Here is a 24671-nt window from a genome sequence, read left to right as displayed (position 1 = left end):
CTGACTGACATGCCAGAAGTTAACAACGTTTCCCATTCATCTGTCTTTTCCCTTTTCTGGTGATTAATGACTCTGTTTTCAGCAGTTGTTTTTATTTTGGACTGTTCTTAAATTTGTTTCTTGTTTTGGTAAGCTGAGCATTTGTCAATATATCAGATGCTACATTAGAGAATAAATACCATTTTTTATTGTTACATTTAACTGATGCTATTTAAGTTCCCTAAACCAATTAAATTCAACACGATTTGACATGCTTGCACCATAATAGTAGATCCTTAACATTTTTTCAAAAAGCCTCTCATTTTCAGTAATACCATAATTCAGTAGATAATCCCTTACTTTTTCATTGTGTTGTCATGTTCCTTTCTGTATTATCTTCTAATTTATTTCTGCACTGCTATTCTGGAAGTTGAGTGAGGAGTAATAATTTGCCAGAATGTCCCTTTTCTTTGATGTAATGCCATAGGAATTTTTCATCCCATGACGGGGTGAATGGAGCATTGGTTTAATAATTGACTTTTTTTAAAACAGAAAAAAAGGAAATGCTGGGGAGGATTGTCATATCCAGAGAATCTTGATAGTTTGGCTCTATGTTCCTTAGAGTATAAAGAATGAGGGGTGACCTGATTCAAGCATCTGAGATACTAAGGGAGCTTGACATGGTTAATGTTCAGAAGTTTTCACTAGTGAGATAATCACAAACAAGGAGTAATAATTACAGGGTATTGGTCTGTTCACTTAGAACTGAGGTACAAAGAGGTTTCTTCTCTGAGAAAGGTGAGTCTCAGGAATTCTTCACTCCGGGGAATGCTGGAGGCCAGATAATCAGGAATATTTATGTTAAAAGCTGATAAATATTTGAAGGATTGAGGTATTAATGAATAGTTAATGAACTGGCAGAGAGGAATTGAGCCCAACATTGTAGGGTCTGATGACCTGTTCCTGATTCTACCTTCTTACGTGGCTTTGTGTACTCTGCAGGTCAAGCAGCATCTACAGACGGAGATATAAAGTCAGCTTTTCATGTCAGTGACCATCCATTTGCAACAAATGAATAGCTTTGTACATCCATCTGATTTCACATTTATATGAAATGTCTGTTTAAAATTAGAATAATCATGTTTGAAAATGTGGCAATGTAGTGATTAAATTACTTGCAACCAGAGTTCTGGACCATTGATCCAGAGATTTGAGTTTGAATCCCACCATGGCAGCTGGTAAATGTTTGTAATTAAATAAATCTGGAGTTAAAAAAGAAACAAATGTCTGGAAAAAAAGTAAGCACAAAACTGCTGAACTGTAGTTAAAATGGTGGGGTTCATTGCTATTCTTCAGGGAAGGAAATCTGTCCTTATCCAATATATGGCTCCTGATTCAACAATGTGTTTGGCCTTAACTGCAGGGTAGTGAGGGTTGGGTATTAGACACCATCCACATGAATTAATGACTAGATTTAAAAAAACAACAAAACTAAAAACCAGAGCTGTGTTAATAATTGCATTTCTAAAGAATGCTAAAAATACTTTCTTTCATTCTTAAGGAGAGATTTAATGTATTGGAATGTCTTTTTCAGAATGCCTTAGCCTGTTAGTCTTAAGGATCAGTGATGTTGCCAAGCTAGTCTCAGGTAATTGGAGGCCAAAATATTTATTGAATGGTCTACACAGAGTGCACAACTTTGCTTTTAATAACTGGTTAATCTCTGGGCTGCCAGACAAGCAAATGGATGCATGCTGATTTAACAAATTCACAGATGTGAAATTAATAGGAGTTAAGCAGAAATAGAAGCATTAATTAAGCCAGTCCTTTCACCTTTGAAGTTCAAGTTAGTTCAAGTCCTGCTTCAGAGAAGAGCATAAAATTGGATGCTGACATTCTGTTGCCATACTGAGTGAGCGCTTTACTGACAGATATGATGTCATTTAAATCTGTCAGTGAGGCAGAAATTGCTCAGTCTGCCAGGGAAAATGAGGTACAAGAAATAATCAATTACCATTAACTCAAAGCAACTTGTTGGTATTCTTTGTTCTAGTGGAGGTAATTCATCCAATGGAACCCACACATTGTTTGCCATGCCACTGACAACCAGAAGTCTCAAGAGGATATGAGGTTAGGAAGTGGGTGTTGAGCAGGGTTGGGAGGTTGGAAACAGTAGGAAAGAGACCAGAAGACAAAAGAGAAGTGTGTCTGGCTGTGTTTGTGTCTTAAATATGTTTCAGGCAACATAGGATGTAAACAACAACACACACAAGATGCTGGTAGAACACAGCAGGCTAGGCAGCATCTATAGGGAGAAGCGCTGTCAACGTTTCGGGCCGAGACCCTTCGTCAGGACTAACCGAAAGGAAAGATAGTAAGAGATTTGAAACTAGTGGGGGGGAGGGGGAAATGCGAAATGATAGGAGAAGACCGGAGGGGGTGGGATGAAGCTAAGAGCTGGAAAGGTGATTGGCAAAAGTGATACAGAGCTGGAGAAGGGAAAGGATCATGGGACGGGAGGCCTCAGGAGAAAGAAAGGAGGGGGGAGAGCACCAGAGGGAGATGGAGAACAGGCAAACAACTAAATATGTCAGGGATGGGGTAAGAAGGGGAGGAGGGGCATTAACGGAAGTTAGAGAAGTCAATGTTCAACATAGGATGTACATTTCTTTTAAGGCAGAGACATGATTCAGTTTTCTCCCAGTATATTTTGTTTGGTTGTGGAGGCTGGATGAAGAGATGAGGTTTACTACATTGTTATCAGAAACTGGAAGTAGTTCAAATGTTAATTTAGACAGATTTTAAATTAAGGTCCAATGATGAATGGCTATCTTTTTCATAAATTAGTCAAAGAATTGTGTAAAATAATGTTTGTAGTATTACTGAGATGCAAAAATATTAACCCTAAAGAAGCATACATCAACATATTAAGCATTTCCTGACCAAGTTACTAACTGCTTCTACACCTGCTGGATGTATTAGGTACAAATAATACCTCTGAAGATTGGGAATTGAGGTCTATGTGTAAATGGTTGAAAGAGAGGACTTGAGGCTTAGACACGTCAGCCATGATCATATTGAATGTGGAGCAGGCTTGAAGGATCAAGTACCCCCCTAATCCTGCTCCTGTTTTCTTGTGTTCAAGTGTTTCATGTTTTGTCCATAACCCGGATCTGTATCAGCGATGGATCAGTTGCTGCTATCTTCAGCTCAGAATTAGAAGTTTGTAGGTTCAATTTGCACTCAAGACACATGAGCCTAAAGCTGGAGGTTAAATACTTAATGATGTCATAGAGTTGATGTCTTCTGGATGAAATATTAAATCAAAGACCCAGTTAATCTTATCAAATGGTCTTCAGTTTCACAAAGAAGATTATGGGAGTGATCCCCAGTTTCCATATTTATCCCACAATTAACACCATAAGCTATCCATTTCAGTTCTGGGAACCCGCTGTTAAATCTTTTGCTGTGTTTCTAACTTTGCACATGTCATTGTTCTTCCGGGAAACCTCAATACCTGGAAGGTACATTGGAACATGCTGTTATGCAAGTGAAATGGATTATACAAGTATAAATCTTCCTTTACACTTCAACAATGTAATGTGCATGCATGCCATGTTTGACCGTTTTTGAATGGTTGGGATATATGACTTGTCTTAAGCAGCATAATTTTGAAGAATGTGAGCAGTTTGAATGCAGAATGGGGTGAGTGTCACTTTCTTTGGAGGAACAGTTGAAGTTGGGCCTTTGGTTTTCAAAATTATCCACCACTGAGAGATCTAAGTAAGTTATTGGAATCATGTTTATTGTCCTATGATATAAATTTTGTTGTTTTGTTGATGGATTGATGGGAGACTGATCAGTCAAGAGAATGGCAGAATACAAACTGTGAATATTCATTTTTTTCTTCATTTAGCATCTTTTTCATCATCATCATTATGTGTTGTGTCATATTAGAACATAGAAATCTACAGCACATTACAGGCCCTTCGGCCCACAATGTTGAGCCGACCATGCAACCTACTCTGGAAACTGCCTAGAAATTCCCTACCATAGAGTCCTCTATTTTTCCATGTACTAATCTAAGAGTCTCTTAAAAGACCCTATTGTATCCACCTCTACCACCTTCACTGGCAGCGCATTCCACACACTCACCACTCTCTGTGTGTAAACCTTACCTCTGACATCCACCGTGTACCTTACAACTATGCCCCCTCATGTTAGCCATTTCAGCCTTGGGAAAAAGCCTCTGACTATCCACATGATCATTGCCTCTCATCATCTTATACACCTTTGTCAGGTCACCTCTCATCCTTCTTCGCTCCAAGGAGAAAAGGCCAAATTCACTCAACATATTCTCATAAGGCATGCTTCAATCCAGCCAACATTCTTGTAAATTTCCTCTGCATTCTCTCTATAGTATCCACATCCTTCCTGTAGTGAGGTGATCAGAACTGAACACAGTACTCCAAGTGGGGTCTAACTAAGGTCTTATATAGCTTTAACATTACCTCACAGCTCTTGAACTTCATCCCATGCTTGATGAAGGCCATCACACCATACACCTTCTTAACGACACAGTCAGCCTGCACAGCAGCTTTGAGTGTCTTATGAACACGGACCCCAAAATCTCGGTGATCCTCCACACTGCCAAAAGTCTTACCATTAATATTATATTCTGTCTTCAAATTTGACCTACCGAAATGAAGTACTTCACACTTATCTGGGTTGAACTCCTTCTGCCACTTCTCAGCCCAGTTCTGCATCCTATCAGTGTCCCGCTGTAACCTCTGATGAATCTCCAGATTATCCATAATACACTCAACTTTTGTGTCATCAGCAAACTTACTAACCCGTCCTTGTACTTCCTCATCCAGGTCACTTAGGAAAATCACAAAGAGGAAGGGCCCCAGAACAGATCCCTGTGGAACACCACTGGTCATAGTCGTCCATGCAGAATACAAACCATCTTGAACCACCTTTTGCTTTCAGTGGACAAGCCAATTCTGGATCCACAAAGCAAGGTCTCCTTGGATCCCATGCCTCCTTACTTTCTGAATGAGCCTTGCATGGGGAACCTTATCAAATGCCTTACTGAAATCCATATACACTACATCCACTACTCTACCTTCATCAATGTGCTTTGTTACATCCTCAAAGAATTCAATCAGGCTTGTAAGGCAAGGACTGCCCTTGACAAAGCCACGCTGATTATGTCTCTCCAAATGCTCATAAATCCTGCCTCTCAGGATCTTTTCAACAACTTGCCCACCACTGAAGTAAAACTCGCTGGTCTGTAATTTCCTGGGTTTTCTCTACTCCCTTTCTTGAACATGGGAACAACATTTGGAACAAAACAATCCTGGTCCAGGCGACTTATCTAACCTAATACCTTTCAAAAGGTCCAACACATCCTCTTTCTTAATGTCTATACGCTCATGCATTTCGATCTGCTACAAGACATCCTCACAATTGTTGTGGGTGATCATGGTCTTCTTATCCATGACCATGATTGTTTTTGTCAAAGTTTTCTACAGAAATGGTTTGTCATTACCTTTTTCTGGGCAACATCTTTTCAAGATAGGTTACCCAGCCATTATCAGTACTCCTCAGAGATGTCTGCCTCGCGTCAGTGGTCAGATGACCAAGACTTGTGATATGCACCAGCTGCTTATATAACCATCCACCACCTGCTCGCATGGCTTCACGTCACCCTGATCGGGCAGGTGCTACACTTTGCCCAAGGGTGACCTGCAGGCTAACAGAGGGAAGGAGTGCCTTACACCTCTTTTGGTAGGGACACATCTGCACCTTGCCACCTAAAACATCTTTTTAATGTTCCTTTACATCTAAATGGAAAATGTCCCTCAAACCATTCCTACTCTAAATCAAATTTGGAATAAATTACTTTCTGAAGACCATGCAAAGTTTACAATATTTACATTCAGAACAATACATTTAAAGTAAATATAAATATATTCTTTTCAAAATTCAAGATTGTTTAATATCATTTCCAATACACAAGTGTAAGGGAGAACAAAATAACTGTTACTCTGGCTCCAAAACAGCACAAAAAAAAAGATAAAGAACACAATAATATTGATTAAAAACACAATAAATATAAATACATAAGATAGCTTATATACATAGATTAATTGTATGTCCATAAAGTGACATACAATCAATATGTGCGAGCTAACTTATTTTAACATAATTTGCTCTGGTATTATTCACGTGGAAAATTCTCACTGTACGCACATGTGTGTTTGTGTATACATATACACAAGTTCTGGGAATGTATAAGTTAATTAGCACACAGAGATAAAAGTTACATCAGGAAGTTTGTAGCATTTGATATGTCAGATTTTAATTTTAATTTTTAAGAGATGGAGATTAACCTGTTGCATTGTTTCACTATTTCTAGTTTTTCAAGTTTCAAGCATCCATAATTTTTTTAGGTATTGTGTGCAGTCACTTGTGTTTTCATATTTATATGGATATGTTTGTGTGAGTATTGAATCAATTTTCATGTTGATGACATGATTGCTAGAACAGTATTTATTCATAGTATTAGATTTAGAGCAATCTTCACTCCCTGTAATTGGATACAACTTTGTGGAGTACTTCCACTGAGATTCTACTATATGCATGAAAACATGCATGTTATTCTTATGACAAAGTCACTTGTAATGAGAATTGGAGCTGAAATTATTTATAAAAATTGCTTACAAGTTTAGAGAACAGTATGAGATTCAGATAGGGTTTAATTTATTTTATCTAGATATGTTTTAAAAATTTTCAAGTGGAACTCTAGGTATTACGGGGGAAGCTCCAACTTTGATCTGCTATAAAACTTGACATATGTTTTCCATTAAGTGGATGGATCAGAATATTTGAGCATCTGTTTTGTTGTAAAGCCAATCTATTTTCACTATAGGGCAAATTCAATGAATCTCCAGTCAGATGGAATGTGGGTTAGTAAATTGGGATTGAAATGTTACTTGAGTAGTAAATGTATGCCAGAATACCAAGAGAACTCAACTGGTGTTCATTGAATAGTGCAGAATCTGCTTCTACCTGAGAGGGCAAGCAGTATCCAATCCAAAGAACTGAACAGCAGCCTTGGGTATGTACTGTATGTACAGAGATTAAGTGCTCTAGTCAATAGACTAGGGCTTGGACCCCACACCCTTCTGACTCAGTGGTTTCACTGAAACTGTAAGAGTACCTGAGACTGGTGTTTAGAATGTATACATAGCCAATGTTCATAAATGTGAACTAGCTGGAAAAAACGTGTAAGTATGTAAAACTGAAAGGATTATGAATATTGAAGACATAACCTTCTAGATTAAACCATTTGTCATTTACTTTTATGTTCTGCTTTCCAGCAGGTTGAAGTCTGCAATAAAAGATTATATTTTTAATTTTAGAAATATTATTTATTCAGGTTTATTAGCTATTTGGGAATTAATTTTATTCCATTATTCAAACCTTTTTTTTCCTGTGGTTGCTGCAGATAACTCATGACTGGCAGAAAAATCTTGTTGGATTATTTCAGGCCTCTTTGCCATGGAGCATTTGAACCTGATCCTGACCATGAATTACTTCAATCAGATCTGAAAGCAGTAAATGTAGAATTATATGTACACTTTCCAATATCCTCTCTGACAACTAATGCAAGTGTGGTCCTCCATCCCTTTTTATCTGGTAATCCCTCACTCTCAGTTATAGCTCCAGGTTTATCCCTAGTTTATAGACACACTTTCCTTTCTCTTGCCATTACTGCTTGCATTTAATTTCCATAATCCCATGGAAGTCATAGCCATACAGCATGGGAAGAGGTATTTCGCTGTACTGACCATCAAGCACCTATTTAAAGTAATGCTACTCTAACTCACTTTATTTATTCACTTCACGACCCCATGAACTCCCTCCAGATGCTTGTGCTCACATACATATCAAGAGTATTTTATTTTTAGCACCGGCCAATTAACCTACCAAGCTGCATGCCTTTGGAATGTGGGAGTAAGCCTGAGGACTGTGCATGGGAGAACATGCAAACTCTTCACTGACAGCACCTGAGGTCAGGATTGAATCCAGCTCACTGAATCTGTAAAACAGCAGCTCTGCCAGTGCATCATTGTGTTGGAAATTCCATTTGTCTTGTCCTACCTTATATGACTGCCCCTCATCTCTGCATACTCCTGGCTTTTCTCTTAATCTTTGAATTGGAATGAGTGTTGGAGTGGAAGGATGGAAGGCAAAAATACAATATCAAAGATAAAAGGTTGGAGAGAATTTTTCCTCAAAAAAGTTTGTGAATATTTGGTGTGGCATCTAATACTTTGACAAACTTCTATAGTGGAGAGTATATTCACTGGTTGCATCACGGCCTGGTATGGCAACACCAATGTCCTTGAACGGAAAATCCTACAAAAAGTAGGGGATATAGCCGTCCATCACAGGTAAAGCTCTCCCCTTCACTGAGCACATCTACATGGAATGCTGTCACAGGAAAGCAGTTTCCATCCTCAGAGACCCCACCACCCAGCTCATGTTCTCTTCTCGCTGCTGCCATTAGGAAGAAGGTAGAGGTGCCTCAGGACTCACACCACTAGGTTCAGGAACAGTTACTACCCCTCAACTATCAGGCTCTTAAACCAGTGGGAATAACGTAATTCAACTTCACTTGCCCTATCTCTGAACTGTTGCCACAACCTTTGGACTCACTTTCAAAGACTCTTCATCTCATGTTCTCAATATTTATTGCTTATTTATTTATTAGTATTGTTTGTTTCTCTTTTATATTTGCAGAGTTTGTTTTTTTCTGGCTTTTTGATTGTTTCTCCATCCTATTGGGTGCTGTCAGTCTTTCATTGATTCTGTTATGGTTCTTGTATTTACTGAGTATGTCTGCAAGAAAACGAATCTCAGGGTTGTATATATTTTGATAATAAATTCACTTTGCACTTTGAAAAATAGTTGGCACAAGGTAGCTCAGAGCAATATGTGGCCTTGAATTGGAGAGAAAGAAGAGAGTGCCACATAAATGAGAAAATGAAAAGCTTTCAATTTCCACAGTTCCTTCCACCACCTCAGGCTTAATAGTCAATGAAATACTTTGGAAGTGTAGTGTTGGGATTTTGCAGGACACTTGACAACCAATTTGTGCCAAATGTGAACCCACATGCAGCAGTATGATAATGATCAAGGTATCTGATTTTAATAATGTTGATCAAAGATCAGGGATTGATCAAGAGCCCGTGGTAACCGCCCTACTCCTCTTCAAAGTAATGCCATGGAATCTTTTGAATCCACTGGAGAAAGCACACAGTTCCTTAATTTATTAACTTATCTGAAAGAAACATCTTCAACAATGTAGCATTGCCTCTATACTGCTTTGAAGTGTCAGCCTAGATTTTTTGTTCTTGAGTCTCCAGAAGAAGGCTTCAACTCACAGCCTCAGCTGTGACTGATTAGCTCAGCAAATCTCAAACCTGGCATCTTTCTGATTTCCGTAGGCTAATCTTTTCCCACAAGGGTATTAGAAATGTGAGTTTACAGTTTTTCAGAAACTTATTAAAATAACATTAGAACTAGAAAAGGACACCCTGTTCTATATAAAATAAATTTATTTTAAAATGCACAGACGTCAGATTAGCTCAAGATAGGTAATGTGAGCTAGAAACACTATTTGTCTTCAATGGCTTTAAGTCATGCACAGGCATCGATGAAAATATGTTCGCTTCCAGTTCCAAAATTGTAGAGTGGGCACCAACACATAAACATTTGAAATTTTTTGTGAGATTCCCTTTTCATGTTCTTGTAGAAGTAATTCAGTAAAAAGAGTTGAGAAGGGAATTTTGGAAGGCATTTTTACATGTCAGCACTGGTGTCCTGCAGCATTGTTTCAAAGTCTTAATGTTTTCTTAAAATCTAAAGTATTTCACATCATTTTTATCACATACTTGTGCTTTCTCACAATCTTGAATTAAAATAACCTACAAATTCTCAGCTAATAACGAATGTTAAAAATGATGTGACATCATACTTCATGTAATTCAGTCTCGTGTAATGAGTTTGCCTTTAAAAACTCCCATCACAAAAAAAATAGTTTATGGAACATATGGACATCATTGCCTGGGTTCTTATTACACTGTAAAGGAGGTTCTGCAATTTCCACTGAGGTCAGTGTTGGAAAAAGGAATTTGAGAACAGCTAGGGTTTTACAGAATTACGAATTTTGCTCATCACCATATTCTGGCTCAGCAGTATAGTGAGTCCCATCCCTTGGAACAGCATTTTAAAGATCTCCTCAAGGCAAAAGGAGCTTTAACTACTTTAACAAAAGACAAAATACTGAAATGCAGAGCATATATGTTAAGGAGAAACCTGAAATGTTATCCTCTGTGTTTCATATAGTGCTGGAGCTGCTGACATCTCCTGTATTTACTTTAGTTGCTCAAATGGTAATAAGTAGCATTTCTTATCAATACAGTTCAACAAAAAAACTTGTAGTAACTACACTTACATGGAGATATAGTAGGCCTAGAATACATGCTGTTTAATTATGCAAAACTTGCTTCCCATTGTAGAGTATTAACTGCATATTAGCTTGTTCCTAAAACTGGGGTGAAGGTACATCAACAGTAATTACCTGTGCTAAACTTAGCAAATGCAGAGCTGTTTTATTGATCAATAGGATAGTTTTAATGAAACTCATTGACCTGAAACATTAACACTATTTCCTTCTCCACAAAAACTGTCCAATCTGATAAATATTTCCAGAATTTTCTATTTTACTTCAGATTTCCAGCATCTGCAGATTTTTGATTTCCATGTGAAGAAATATTGTATGGACTGCAGCAGAAAAATTTGTAGCACATGGAATGTTATTCAGCCCATCTTTTGTGCCTTCTTGGTTAAAAAACAATACAAAACTAATCTCACATCTTGTATTCTCCCTTTCAGCCTGTCTCTGCTTAAATAATTTATTAATTTTCCCTTAAAGGATGTGGTGGACTGCTCTTTATCCATGAGAAGTAGTAAAACATTTGATGTCAGCAGAACTAGGTCACAGCCCTGAGAGATCCAACACTCAACAAGATCATCATTGATCTTCCACCCTAACGTCTTATCCTCAATTCTTGTAATATCCACAAGTCTATTCAAATATTTTTGATTCAAATCAATCACTAAGTTACCACAGCTTTCAAAGGCAGAGAATTCCAAAGGTTTGCCAGCCTCTGTGAAGAAAAGTCCTAAATGTCCTGACTCCTTATTCTCCTGAGAATAGTTTAAGATTATTCAGCCATATGTACTTGTCAAGTTCTTGAAGAATTATGTATGTTGAAATGAGATCATCGCTTTCTTCAAAACCTTAAAGAATAGAGGACTAGCCTGTTCATTCTCTTCTTAACTGACAAACCTGCCATTTCAATAAACCTTTGCAGAATATAATGGCAGTGTGCTTAGCATGTTTATATGAATAGATAGGGTACTTACAAAGCCACCCCACACACTCATCTTAGCTCCTCTGATCACCTCTCTATAATGTTAATCCCAACATACCAGCTGCTGCTGAAAATGGAGAAACCTGTCAAAGTTCAAGAGTTCAAAGTAAAATTTATTATCGGAGTACATACGTATCACCCTGAGATGCTTTCTTCTGTGGGCATACTTAGCAAATCTATAGAACAGTCACTGTAAACAGGATCAATGAGCAATAAACTATGCAAATATAAATAAATAGCATAAACTAATGAGTATAATATAACATGAAATGAAAGAGCATTGTTACGTACCCGTGACACATGACAGTGGTACCCTTGTCACGTGACTGGGGTTGAAGTTATACTGGACATGAGGTAATGGTGGAGTGATGTCATTTTCCCGCCAGTAGAGGTCATGTGACAGGTTTTTTCTACAGGGTATAAAAGGAAGACCCACCCTGTCAGGTGGGGCAGTTCGTGGCTGGATTTGCCAAGATGACTTCATGTTACTGTGTGATTTAATGTGATGACGCAGTTTAGTTAAAAATGAAGTTTTGTATAATGCCTAAAGTTTAAAAGGTCAGAGCCAACGGTTTCTTTGCTGATGGAGAGTGAAGTTTGGAGATCAAGAAGAATCGATTTTCGATGGATTGACTTCGACCTTGTTTGATCCTCATTCGGAAGGATTTCGTTGACTATTCTCGCTGTTGACCCCTGGGATGACCAGAAAGGGTTTGAGAATAGTGTGGAAGGAAGGTCAGTCACTTTAAGTTGTTATATTTAATAAAATTCGACGTGGGAGTTCGACGCTGGGAATCGAAGGACATCGACGTGGAAGAGAATTTACATCGCTTTAAAAAGTCTCTCCTTTTAAAAGTACCGTGAGCTTTTGAACTGTCGGCATATCGTTTTAAAATACTGCTTTCATTCGGCAATTCGCTTTAGAGAACTGAGTTTTTTTCAATACTACTTTAAAGACTGTTTGGGACTGCAACGCTATTAAGAACTGTTTGATTCAGCTGCCAGCAGCTGGTTTCGGGTCATTGTTTGGGTTTGTTTACTTTTGAAAGGGGGTTTGTTATCAGTGTTTAATAAACGTGTTATTTGTTATAAAACCTCTTGCCTAACTCATCTATATTATTGTTGCCCGAATACGTAACAGCATGAAATAACAAGATAAGGAGTCCTTAAAGTGAGACCATTGGTTGTGGGAGTACCAGAGATAGAATGAGTGTAGTTACCAACTTTTGTTCAAGAGCCTGATGGTTGAGGGGTAGTAACTGTTCTTGAACTTAGTGGTGTGAGCCCTAAAACACTTCTACCTTCTACCTGATGGCAGCAGCGAGAAAAGAGCATGGCCTTGATGAGGAGACATGAAGACCATCACACTGTATGGCCTAATGAAGCAGTCTCTATACTTCAAGACTTTTGAACGAACAAACTGGTAGATGATCGAAGTGGCCACTACACTCGGAAAAGACACATACAGACCTTGAGGAATATATCTCATCTCTCCCTGGTTACTCCTATAAGTGCGTAGATGATGTCTGTACCTTGAGGACGGTCATCCCGTGGCCCGACCGGCGCCCTGGCTGAACCCAAGGGTGGGCTCTGGAGACAGAACACCTCTCAGAGCAGCAAGTGGGAACATCATCTTAGGTATCAAGAGGAAAAAGGCCGCCTGTGCACAAAAATTTCAGGAACACCTATCTGATAACAATCCCTAATGTGGCTGTCCATCAAAGGCATTACTGAATACGTGAGGAAAAACAGTGTTGACTGTATCAGTGATGGCTCTCTCCCCGATGCTCTAAATTATGCACGTTTCACAGGCATGCAACACACCACCAGCCACAAAGGTTACACCCATTCCAGGTGAGCAGACACTAACGGCAAAAGGTATGAAAAGGACTCTGCAGAGAGTCAATCCCCGTAGGACTGCCAACCCAGTCAATATCCCAGACCAAGTTCTCAGGGATCGTGCACACCAGCTCATTGACATCTTCACAGATATTTTCAATATTTCACTCATCCAGACTGCTGTACCCACTTGCTTCAAATCAGCCACCATTGTCCTTGTACCAATTAAATCTACAGCTTCAGAACCAAATGACTACAACTTGGTGGCATACATCTCCACAGTCCCTCAACACCCTTCATAGTGTCCACACAATAGGAACACTGTCACAGACACAGTACTATATAAAACAAAAGCACATAATTCATGTTTAATGCAGATATTTATTGTCTATATATACATTGATATGAGACTACAGAACATAATGTACTGTCTAGGATAGGCTACTCACATTCCATTTCTCTGGAATACCCACTGGTTCACTGAAATGACCATTCATTCAGTACTCAGGCACTCACTTACAGATCCTGCAGTCAAAATCCTGGGGGAAGTCCTCATAGCTCATGACTAGAATGAAACAAATTCCAGCCTGTATTTGCCACTTCATTGACAGTACAACCAGACCTGCGAGGCAATGGAATTTGTTCAGGAGTGGCAGCGGGGAAGAAGCTGTTACTGAAATGCTTGAGTGTGTGTCTTCAGGCTCCTGTATCTCTTCCTTGATGGTAGCAGGCATGTCCTGGGTGATGGGAGTCCTTAATGAGGATGCTGCCTTGATGAGGCATTGCCTTTTGAAGGTGTCCTCGATGCTGTGGAGGCTGGTGCCCATGATGGAGTTGCCTGAGTTTACAACTTTTTGCAGCTTTTCCCAATCATATGCAGTGACCCATTACATTATGTGCAGTGACATTACAGTAGAAATCTCCGAGCTTTGAGCTACTGAGCAAGAATTGTCCAGTTCAAGTTATTTCAGCTCACCACTTGAATGTAAATCAATGCATATCTTATGCATACAAGCTGGCAACTTGTATGCCAAGCCACTTGTAATGTTACCTACTGGTCCATCATTTTCTAGTTATGTACTGCACTCAAAGAGTGATTTTTGCCCTATTAATCATTGTAGTACTCCAAATCCAACTGCATATTCTTTCAGTTAGTCCTGACGAAGGGTTTCGGTCCGAAACGTCGACTGTACTTCTTCCTATAGATGCTGCCTGGCCTGCTGCGTTCCACCAGCATTTTGTGTGTGTTGCGTATTGGTTGACAATTTTTCAACTGATGACATTTTTTTTACATTAGAACTAATGGAAACCAGTTTCTTATTCTTTGCATTAAAAATCTTTGTTAGTTGTCATAGTTAGTATATTAGCAGCCTAGAAATTAAGTCATGGACTAATATTTGAACCTCATGATTTTAGGCTTTGATATTTAATTTAGAAATCAAAAATTTAAATAGAAAAAAATTACCAATAACAACAACTATGAAACTGTCAGATTGTCAGAAATCTTCAGCCATTCGCCAATTAATTTTTTCTTAGGGAAGTAAACCTGTCATTAACCATTCTGGCCTATGTGTGTTTTCTGTCCCACACCCTTAGATGTTCTAGGTTGATTGAAAACAGGGAAATCAACTGCAGTCTTTGATTGAACATTCTGAAAGATGTTTGCTAAAAATTTGCAATCGGCAACATTAGGTCAAAGTTAGATGCTTAAAACTTTTCAATTTTCATATAACTTGAATTTGTCAGTTTTAATTTGGAATAGAATTTACAAAGTTCTAGCATAATATGGCTCTTATAAACATGTAACTAGTTGATTTATGCATTGCAAACATTTAGGTGAAAGAGTCCGAGAGCCTGGGTTTAAAGTTGCATATTGTCCTTTTTGTTGAAAAAAACTTTTATAGATAAATAGGAAATCCTCTTGCAGCTTTGGAAGTGAGCTGATTCAGGTTATCTGCAGGATACCGTGCTATAGTCACGTCAAGTTTATTGCCATACCAAGTACAGTGACACAGAAATACATTGAAAAACTTGCTTGCAGCAGCATCACATGTAGATTCATACATCAATTGACAGAAGTTGTACATACATTATGCAAAACAGTGAAGAAAAAGACTGCCTTGTTTTGCACAATAAAAAGCATAGTCAGTAATGATAGTGCAAGAGGTGGTTCACAATGTTCTGTCATTGAATTGTGCAGGTTGATTCAAGATCATTACGGTTGTAGGAAAGTAGCTGATCCTGAACCTAGAGCTGTGGGATTATAGGTTTATGTATCTCCTGCCTGAAAGTCACAGGTTTACAGATGTGGCTTGTCTTGGTGGGTATTTCCAACATTTAGCTTTTATTTCTGATTCCTAAAATTTTCAATGTTTTCCTTTCGGTTTTCATTGGGAGCATCATTTATAATGTAGAAGGATACATTTGAAAGAGCTGTTGTAAATTTGTCCTAAAAGTATGGCAATATAAATTAGTAAGCAGGAAATATTGGAGGTCAACAAATCTTGCCTCATATAAGTTGATGAAAAATAAAACTTATTTCTGATTCTGAGATGCAATATATATTTGTTCAACAGCTACAATCTAAAACAAATTAAACAAGGCTATTTTAAACATAAAACTGCAATCATCTTAAAACAATTCTCTCTTCATTATCATGTTCACACTACAATATTTTATCTAAATAATAGAGAAAATGAAAACTGTGTTGTAGATTTTTGACAACAGTGACCTAAAAGATGGAAACCAAATTAAATGGTAACAGATTTTCTAAACTGTAGGTCGTCACACATTATTGTACACATACTTAAAATGGAGAGTGTAATAATACTAGGTCATAGAGTGAATGAAGTAAGCTTAAATAGCATATATCTTCAAAAACAAAGAATTATTGGAGCTGTGCAATGTTATAATAATTTAGATGTGTTTACATCTTCTCAGAAAGTACATGTGAAGAAAATGCTTACTGAGATAATAAACTTTGTTAAACCTACTTCTCATTGTTGCATTAAAGGACAAATGGAAAGAAAGCCCGTATCTAGTTCCTGGCCAAGAAGGATCATTACTGGCCATCAGTAACTGAGCTACACGTTAGTAGAGTGCATGGCTGAAGTCAGCTGGATTCCTGTTCCCAACCACTGTCCTTTGAGCATAGTTAATGGCTGTGCTTTCATGATGCTTGATATGGACTGGATTCACATGATTGAATATCTAACCCAAAGCTTCCACCCTCATTATTGTTAAGAATGACCGATTTAAACACAGCAGTTGAGGGCTCCAAGACCCTTGGAGAGGAGAGAGAGGAATTAGGAGAAGCAAAAACAGCAGCTGAACTATCACATGGAAATAATCCATCTTAGAGAGCAGAGCCGCTGGCTGGCAGGATAAATGCATTTTTTTTATCTTACTATTCCTTCACAAATTTGGTACTGCTAAACAGAAGCAGATGTATGGCGACATATGCCCCTCCGGCACTGCCCTGAATTCTCTGTGCAGAAAAGGGTTTTGTTTTGTAGCGAATCTTGACGTTAGTTTCTTTGCCATCTGTGTTCTCTAAATTAGACATCTCACTAGTTTAGATCCCTAAACCAGGTGCGAGGACTTGCCTGTGCTGGTACAGTAATTATGATTATTGACTGCTGCGTGAATGTTGGGTCATGGTATTTGCAACATAAATCCTAAGTGGCATTCCACCTCAGTGGCTTGAAGGCTAAAATTGATTTTTAAAGAAATGAAAATCTCGTCATAGCCATCTCTTAGCTTTATGTTCTATAGAAGTAATTCCTGAGATTTCCTGTCAGTGGTTGTATTTTTTTCTTAGTCTTAGAAGGGCTACTTCTGTCAAAGGATTTGCTGAACAAAGCAGCTTATATTTAACTTCACAAAACCCAGTTAATGCAGTGTTTACCCCGCTCGCCTTCTACACAGTCAAAATTTTAAAAAGTTTGACAGACTTCAGAACTTCAAGCAGCCTCTGGCATATATAATGAATCTGTGTTAGGAATCTCTACTTTGATATTACCGAGTGAGTTTGGCGAGAGTTGTAGCTTTGTCAATAGAAATAAGCAAGTTAGTGGATAACCTGATTGCTACTTAGAAATTAATTGAAAATGTGCAGATTAAAAGGAATCATTTGGCTGCACTGCTCCATGTCAGTGCTTCTGTATGCTCATGATTCCTCTCATTTGACTTCATTTATCCATGTCCATCAAGTCCTTTCTCCTTCACTTAAAAGGATTTTCCTTAAATGCATCTGTACTAAATATTTTAATTGTCTGAAAAGAATTCTTCTTTTGGAGTTGTTTCTAATTTACTGACAACCTCTATATTACAAATGGCCCCAAGTTTTAGACTTTTCCTTGTGTAAACAGTTTCTCTATGTTTATCTTAAGATATAAGGAAGTTTAAAGTAAGCAGCAATGGATTATTTTCATTGGTCAATCAAATGGTAATAAGTACAAGCACCATTCTTTCCAGCACAGAAGTATCCAGATGCTTATACACTGTTGTCTCCGTGCAGACAGAACAGAGATGGAGTTTCCTTTGGCCTCGCCTTTCACCCCACCAGTCTCCACATCAGTGCATCATCCTTTGTCATTTTCACCAGTGGCAATAGCATCTGACCACCAGCCACATCTTCCCCTCCCCTCCCCACTCCTTTTTTTTTTTCAGTTTTCCACATGGGCTACCCCCGCTCTCTCTCAGACAGCCTGGTTCACTCATTGCTATTCATCCATTTCCTCTCTAACCCTCCCCGCATATGTAAGTGGTGCAAGACTTGTCCCTACACCTTTTTCCTGACCACCATCCAGGGGTCCAAACAGCCTTTCCAGGGAAGGCAAAGATTCAAACGTACCTCCTCCAACCTCATCTATTGTATTCAGTGCTTTTGTTGAGACCACCTGTACATCAGCGAGACCAAGCAGGGACGAGACAATAGTTTTGCAGAACACCTCTACTCTACAATGGCCATCTGGCGCTCCCAATTGCATGGCATTTCACCTTCCCATTCCCACACCAACTTAAGTGTCCTGACCTTCTCCATTGTTGGAATGAGACTAAACAGAATCTAGAACAACACCGCCAAATATTCTGTCTGCTAGTCTACAGCACAATGATATGAGCATAGAGTTTTCCAATTTCATGTAACCTGTGCTCCTTTCTCTCTCCTCCTGATCCACCCAGATTTTCCCCACTACCCAATTTCATTTGCCTCCCCCCACCTGGTTCTATTTGCCTCTCACTCATATACTTGACATGCTGGGTGTCCTATCCCCTCCTCCATCTGCCCATCGTCCCTCACTTTATCTAGTTGTGCGCATCACCTTCCTTCTGTACCAGATTCCAGCATCTGAAACCGGTCTGCCACCACATCATCTCGAGACTCCCCCTCCTCCCACCTAGCTCTATCTAACCCCCATTTTTGCACTCTCCTATCAGTCTGTACCCGTTCCTGTTTTAACAAGTACATCCCTTCCTCTATCTGGTTCCCATCTGCCCATCATTCTCCACCTCGGCTGGTTCCACCTACTAGCTATCTGCCCCAGCCTTGCCTCTCCTTCTCATCTCTTTAGACCGCGTCTCGTCCTTCTACACCCTCAGTCCTGATGCAGGATCTCAATCCGGAGCATTGACTATTCATCTGTCTTCACAGCTCCTCCAGTAATTTGTTTCTTTTTGCCCCAGATTACAGCATCTGCAGTCCTTTGTGTCTCCCACTGGAGAAGTAAAATATATTTCAAACTGAGCCTTCTGTGCAACAGGTTGTTTTTTAAAAAACAAGATAATTTCCCATTGTCTTTCTCAGTGATAAGAGTTCCTGGGGCGTTCACAGGTTACTACAGATTGGATGAGTTGAAAGTATTCTTCAGTGTTTTTGCAGCTTCAGAGCAATAATTATTCTTCCTATTATCCTGACGAGGTTTGTGGATGTTGGAATAGCTTCATAATGTAAGTGGTTCAGTCTCACAATGTGGCAGCTGTAACCTCTGATCTGTTTTTGGATTCGCAGTGATTAAGTGCTCAGTTCTGGAAATATTCTTACTCGTGGTCATCCTAGGGATGTTGCTAATGATTGCGCTTTTAAATGTCAGAAGGAATAGGTTTGATATTTGCTGAGTACTAGCTCATTGTGGTGGTAACTCATTCTTTAGCCTTTCAGGTTCATTTAGTGGCACAAGCATGCTGCACAGTCTCTTACTATATACAGTAAATGTCTGAAGAATGCATTCAGTTCTGGTCGCTCTGTTATGGGAAGGTTACGGAGGCTATGAGGAGGAGGCAGAAGAAGTTTACCAGAATGCTACCTGAAATAGAGGGCATGTGCTGTAAAGAAAGGTGGACAAACTCGAATTGTTTTCTATGGAGCAGAGGAGGCGGATGGACAATCTAATAAAAGTTTATAAAAGGATGAGAGACATAGATGGGGTAGTCAGTTGGTTTCTTTTTCCAAGGGTGGAAATGTCTAATGCTAAAGAAAGACATTTAAAGGGAGAGGAGGGAAGTTCAAAGAAGATGTACAAGGCAGGTTTCTATCCAGAGTGGTGGGTGCCTGGAATGCGCTACCAGGGGTGCTCGTAGAGGCAGGTATGATCAAAGCATTTAAAACGCTTCCATTAATATGCAGAGAATGGCGGAATATGGACCAGGTGCAGGCAAAAGGCATTAGATGTCAATAGCTTAATTTTTTCAGCACAGAATTGTAGGTTGAAGGGCCTATATCTGTGCTATACTGTTCTATGTTCTGTTCAAGCACAGGCTGTGTCTGTTTGTGCCTGAAGCTAATGTTGAGATATTACCATGTCAGTCTAAAGCTATAAATTGCACTGTGACATGTACAGAGAGACAAATCATTCTAAAAATCACAAATAACTACAGATGTTGGAAATTTGAAAATAAAAACAGAAAATGCTGGAAATGCAAAGGAGGTCAGGTGGTATCTATAGAAATGGAAACAGGGTTAACGTTTCTGGTCAATGATACTACATCAGACACGAGAACATCTCTTCTTGGTCCTGCCTGCTGCTTGTTCCCACTCCTTTTTACCCCACACCCTTTTTTCATCTTTTTATTTCTGTGAACCACCAAGCAAGGGGTAAGCCAGTGTGAGGAGGTACAATGAAATGCTTTGGAGATTGCTATCTGGCATTCCCCTTCAGTAGCCCAGGCAATGAAATCTGAACTTATCAACCTTGAAATCAGTCTCACTAAGTTCTTTATCCATGCACCCATCCATGATGCCTTCTCTGTCAAGGAGAAGCAGCTAAATTTCTTGCTTGAATGGAGAGTGTCCATGACACCTTCATACCAGATAACTTTAACAAGTGGCATATATCCACTGCAATTCCTAGACTGGCCTAGGGACAAAGAGCTTCAAGTGACGGCAGTCTTCATCTCCGCAGGCAGAGCAGATGACATTGATAAACACAAGAAAGTCTACAAATGCTAGAAATCCCAAGCAATACACAAAAAAAAACACTGGAGGAACTCAGATGATATTCTCACTCGAACTTCATTCTCCTGATTCTTTCAGGAATGAATCTGAAGCATCCCAGCCCTGATGCAGTGCTTTTCTTCTTAGCAGCAGAATCATCAAACTGAGCCTGAAATTGGGAGTTAACCCAAAGGTACCAAAACGTTGGCTCGTGCAAGAACTACAGAATTTAAAGTGCAACTACTCAATTTAAAACTGATGTGTACTTTGAGGATGGTACTGTGACGTAGTTAGTGCATCTACAGCCCCACAAATGCACTGATTAAATTCAACCCGACCTCCAATGCTATCTGTGTGGAGTTTATGCACTCTCCTTCTGACCACTTGATTCTCCTCTGGATTTTTTTGGGGGTTTTCAACCACATTCCAAAACCTTGCAAGTCAGTTAGCTAATTGGCCACTGTAGATTGCCTCTAGTGTGTAGGAGAGTGATGGAGTCTGGAAGGAGTTGATGGAATGTGGGGAGAATAAAATGAGTTGGTTTAACAATGTATGTTTGATAGCTCATGCTCATTTTGCTGAAGGGCCTGTTCCCATGATGTATCTCACTGACTTTTTGACATGTTTACACTGTGCCAGTTCTGCCCTACAATATATCCCAGCGGTGAAAAATATTTCATCCTAAATCAATACTAGTTAGATTTTAATGTTTCAGAATGCATACAAAACTTTTTGTAATTCTGACTTGTTATATACATTGCGACTAAGGCCATGCACTGTTTATATGTTGTGAAGTTATTGGAGAAGGGATTTTTCATCTCCAGTTATTACTCCTGACTGTGATTGTAAACAAAGCTGGAAACATTCAGTTCCCCACATTTAACTGTTCATTCTCCCTATCACATGACACCAGTTATGTACTGTTTCAGTTCAACTTCTTTATAATGATTGCTGTCTTCTTATTTGATCCAGGTAATTGCAAGTGACCCATACTGGGTTCCAACAACAGAGGAAGAGTACCTGCACTTTGGAGAGAAATCTGATACTATAAACCAAGCACAGAGATACATGAATACAGTGCGCAAACGGAAGGGACTGTATGTGGAAGAGAAGATCGTTGAGCATGCTGAAAAGCAAAGAACCCTCAGTAAAAATAAATAATATCTCCAAAGTATAAACTGTACTAAGAATACTTATTAATCTGCAAAGGATGGTAAGCTTGCAGATGAAATGTAAAATCTGTACGAATGAAACTTGGCATATTTGTATGAATACCAAATTCAAATCATGCCTTTACTGCTCCAATTCCTTGTGCTTATCGAGTACAAACAGTCATCAGATAAAGGTGCAGTCAAACTAAAACTTGTCAAGATTACATGTAATGTACTTGATATACTTTTTATTGAAAGAAAATGTGCCACATTTACTTGAAACTGTGGTTAATGAACTCAGGCATTTATATGACATGCTGTGCAGTTTGTAGATGTTGGCATTTGACATTCATTTGGTCTATTTTGAATTACTCCAAACTAACCCAAGAGTTTCAGGCAGCACAGCTGAGTCCCTTGATCATCCCTAATCCTGATTCAATCGATCTAGATTGAAATTTCAAGAATGTGATGCTTACAACTCTCCTGTTGAACTAATCTCACCAGGTTCAAATTAAAACCAATTAACCACCTATTGAAATAATTTTATGAAATAAAATTGAAACCACTGGCTGTACAGCAGTATAGTAAGACCTTATATGGGAAGCATCTGCAAAAGTCCTATTTTGTAGGTGCTAGTTTATTACTGGGTCTAGCTGTGTGTTGTTCAGATTGCTGCAGCAGAGCCAGTTACTTCCAAAAATATTTTAACTCCTTTAAAGTACAACATGGACTCCACCTTTTGAAAATATTGCCATCTCATTGGTATGTTCCTTATTAAAAGACTTTGGATGTATAGAGTTGAAAGTAATAATGAAAAAAATAAATTATTCTGTCATAGCCTGAAGCATACAGTGGAGAAAAAGATTCACTTTTTATAAGGTTTCAGTTTGGTCTAGGATTGCAGTTCTTTTGTTTTACAGCACGTGGTATGCACATAGTTTACTGCCGGTAGTTCTTGTTTCTTTGGATAATTCAAATTGTTTTCACACAAGCAATGAATACGCATTGGTGTTATATTGTTCCAGAGCAGCATTGTTAACTTAATTTAAGAGTAGTCTGTGAATGCACTTGTTCGTGGATCCATATATAAACAATAACTGGTCAATAACTTGTGAGGCATAAAACTATTTCTGTTTTCTGCATTGTAAAATATAATTAAAGATTGATTCTATAATGTTAGATTTGCTTCAATTAACTTTTCTCTGTCAGGAAGTTCTGCATGAATTCTTCAGGAGTCATGTCATGGGGGATTTCAATAGGGGGTTGGCGTTGGATCCCAAGAAAGAATTTATAGAATACCTATGAGATGGCTTTTAGAGCATCTTGTGGTTGAGCCCACTAGGGGAAGGAGTATTCTGGATTGGATGTTGTGTAATGAACTGGATTTGATAAGGGATCTTAAAGTAAAGGAATACTAAGGAGGCGGTGACCATAATATGATAGGCTTAACCCTGCAATTAGAGAGTAGTATTACAATGGAGTTAAAGGCTAGAAGGGCCTACTCAATACTGTGTCACTAAATAAAAATAAAATAAATTTTCCTTGCTGGTGATGGCAGATAAGCTGATCAATTCTGCCTTGTGACCTCTACTACCAGAAGGGCCAGAGTAGCAGCTACTTCAAGTTCTCCTCAGGCCTCAAGCTATCTTGCTTCGGACAAATTTTGCTCCTACCTTCTCTCCACCAACCCCTCAGTGTGGCTAAGTCAGAATTTTGGAAGCCAATGCCAATAGCTGTGTGGAAACATCAATGGACAGTAGCATTCAGGAAGGTGGCCATTACCACCATTTCAAGAGCAAACAGAAAATAGACCATGCTGCCTTTCAAACCTGCTCTGCTAGTCAATTTGATCATGATTTTGGTGAGGAGGCGGTAACTGTGGTGCCCTATATAATTGCAGCACACCTTTGAACTGCAACACCTCAGCCATAAGTCCAATATATTGATTACACTGGACAACAAATTTTATCAAAAGTGTTGCTTCTTCAGAAGATTTTTCTGGTAACGATAGACCTACTAATATAATTTTAGTCTACTTGCAGTTCATAGAAATTTGGAGAAACAAGAAATTAACTTTTATTGAATACGATGCGTTTAATTTCATAACTGTGCTAACACTTTGCAATAGTTCAACTAAGCTAAAATGTTTTGTTTATGGTTTTCATTTGTACTCTGAGGTTTCTTAAGTGACCAGGGTTAATCAACCAGCACTGATGGATTTCAGTGGAGAGAAATCTCCATTTCTATGGAGAGAAATAAACAGTCAATGGTTGACCCTTAATCTGGGCATACAGGATATTGTCTTCACAAACACAGATTTTAGTAGATTCCATGGTGGAGCGCACTCTCATGTGCCTCGTCCCAAACCACCTCCCGACTAAATTCATCTAACCTTATGACCAGCTCCCTCCAAACCTTCGTATTTGACATTTATTGTGCTTTCCCCCAAAATGTCTCATTGCTTTTCAGTTCAACTACTCCATGCTTAAGAAAGGTTCACATTCTAACAATTCTCTGGGTAAAATTGTCAGAAGATTTTTTTTTAAATGTTTAAAATATTAACTCTCTTTTACAATCATCAGTCTTACAATGTCCTTGCAGCAGATTTGGTGATTTATCAGATGAATGCTTAACTGGTATTTTCCAGCAATTAAGTATATAGTGACAATTTGAACTTGCCAGAACTTGATTTTATCACGTGATATCACAAATCAGGCTGTGCACTTATTTGTAATCATATTAATTTAATATATAAAG

The 24671-nt window shown here is 38.8% G+C and overlaps 1 protein-coding gene across 2 annotated transcripts in view; it reads left to right on the top strand.

Annotated features, from left to right (window-relative positions):
- efl1 (elongation factor like GTPase 1) overlaps positions 1 to 23093 on the top strand; it is a 280941-nt gene extending 257848 nt beyond the window's left edge. For both annotated transcript variants that reach the window (XM_073033003.1, XM_073033004.1), the window contains one exon: positions 21736 to 23093. In XM_073033003.1, the coding sequence (XP_072889104.1) occupies positions 21736 to 21924 (189 nt within the window). In that variant the 3' untranslated portion in view covers positions 21925 to 23093. The remainder of the gene's footprint in view (positions 1 to 21735) is intronic.
- The last annotated feature ends 1578 nt before the right edge of the window (positions 23094 to 24671 follow it).

The sequence above is a fragment of the Hemitrygon akajei genome, chromosome 30, assembly GCF_048418815.1.
Source record: "Hemitrygon akajei chromosome 30, sHemAka1.3, whole genome shotgun sequence".
Classification (NCBI taxonomy): domain Eukaryota; kingdom Metazoa; phylum Chordata; class Chondrichthyes; order Myliobatiformes; family Dasyatidae; genus Hemitrygon; species Hemitrygon akajei.
The sequence above is the reverse complement of the archived record's forward strand: the minus strand, read 5'-3'. Positions and strand labels throughout refer to the sequence as shown.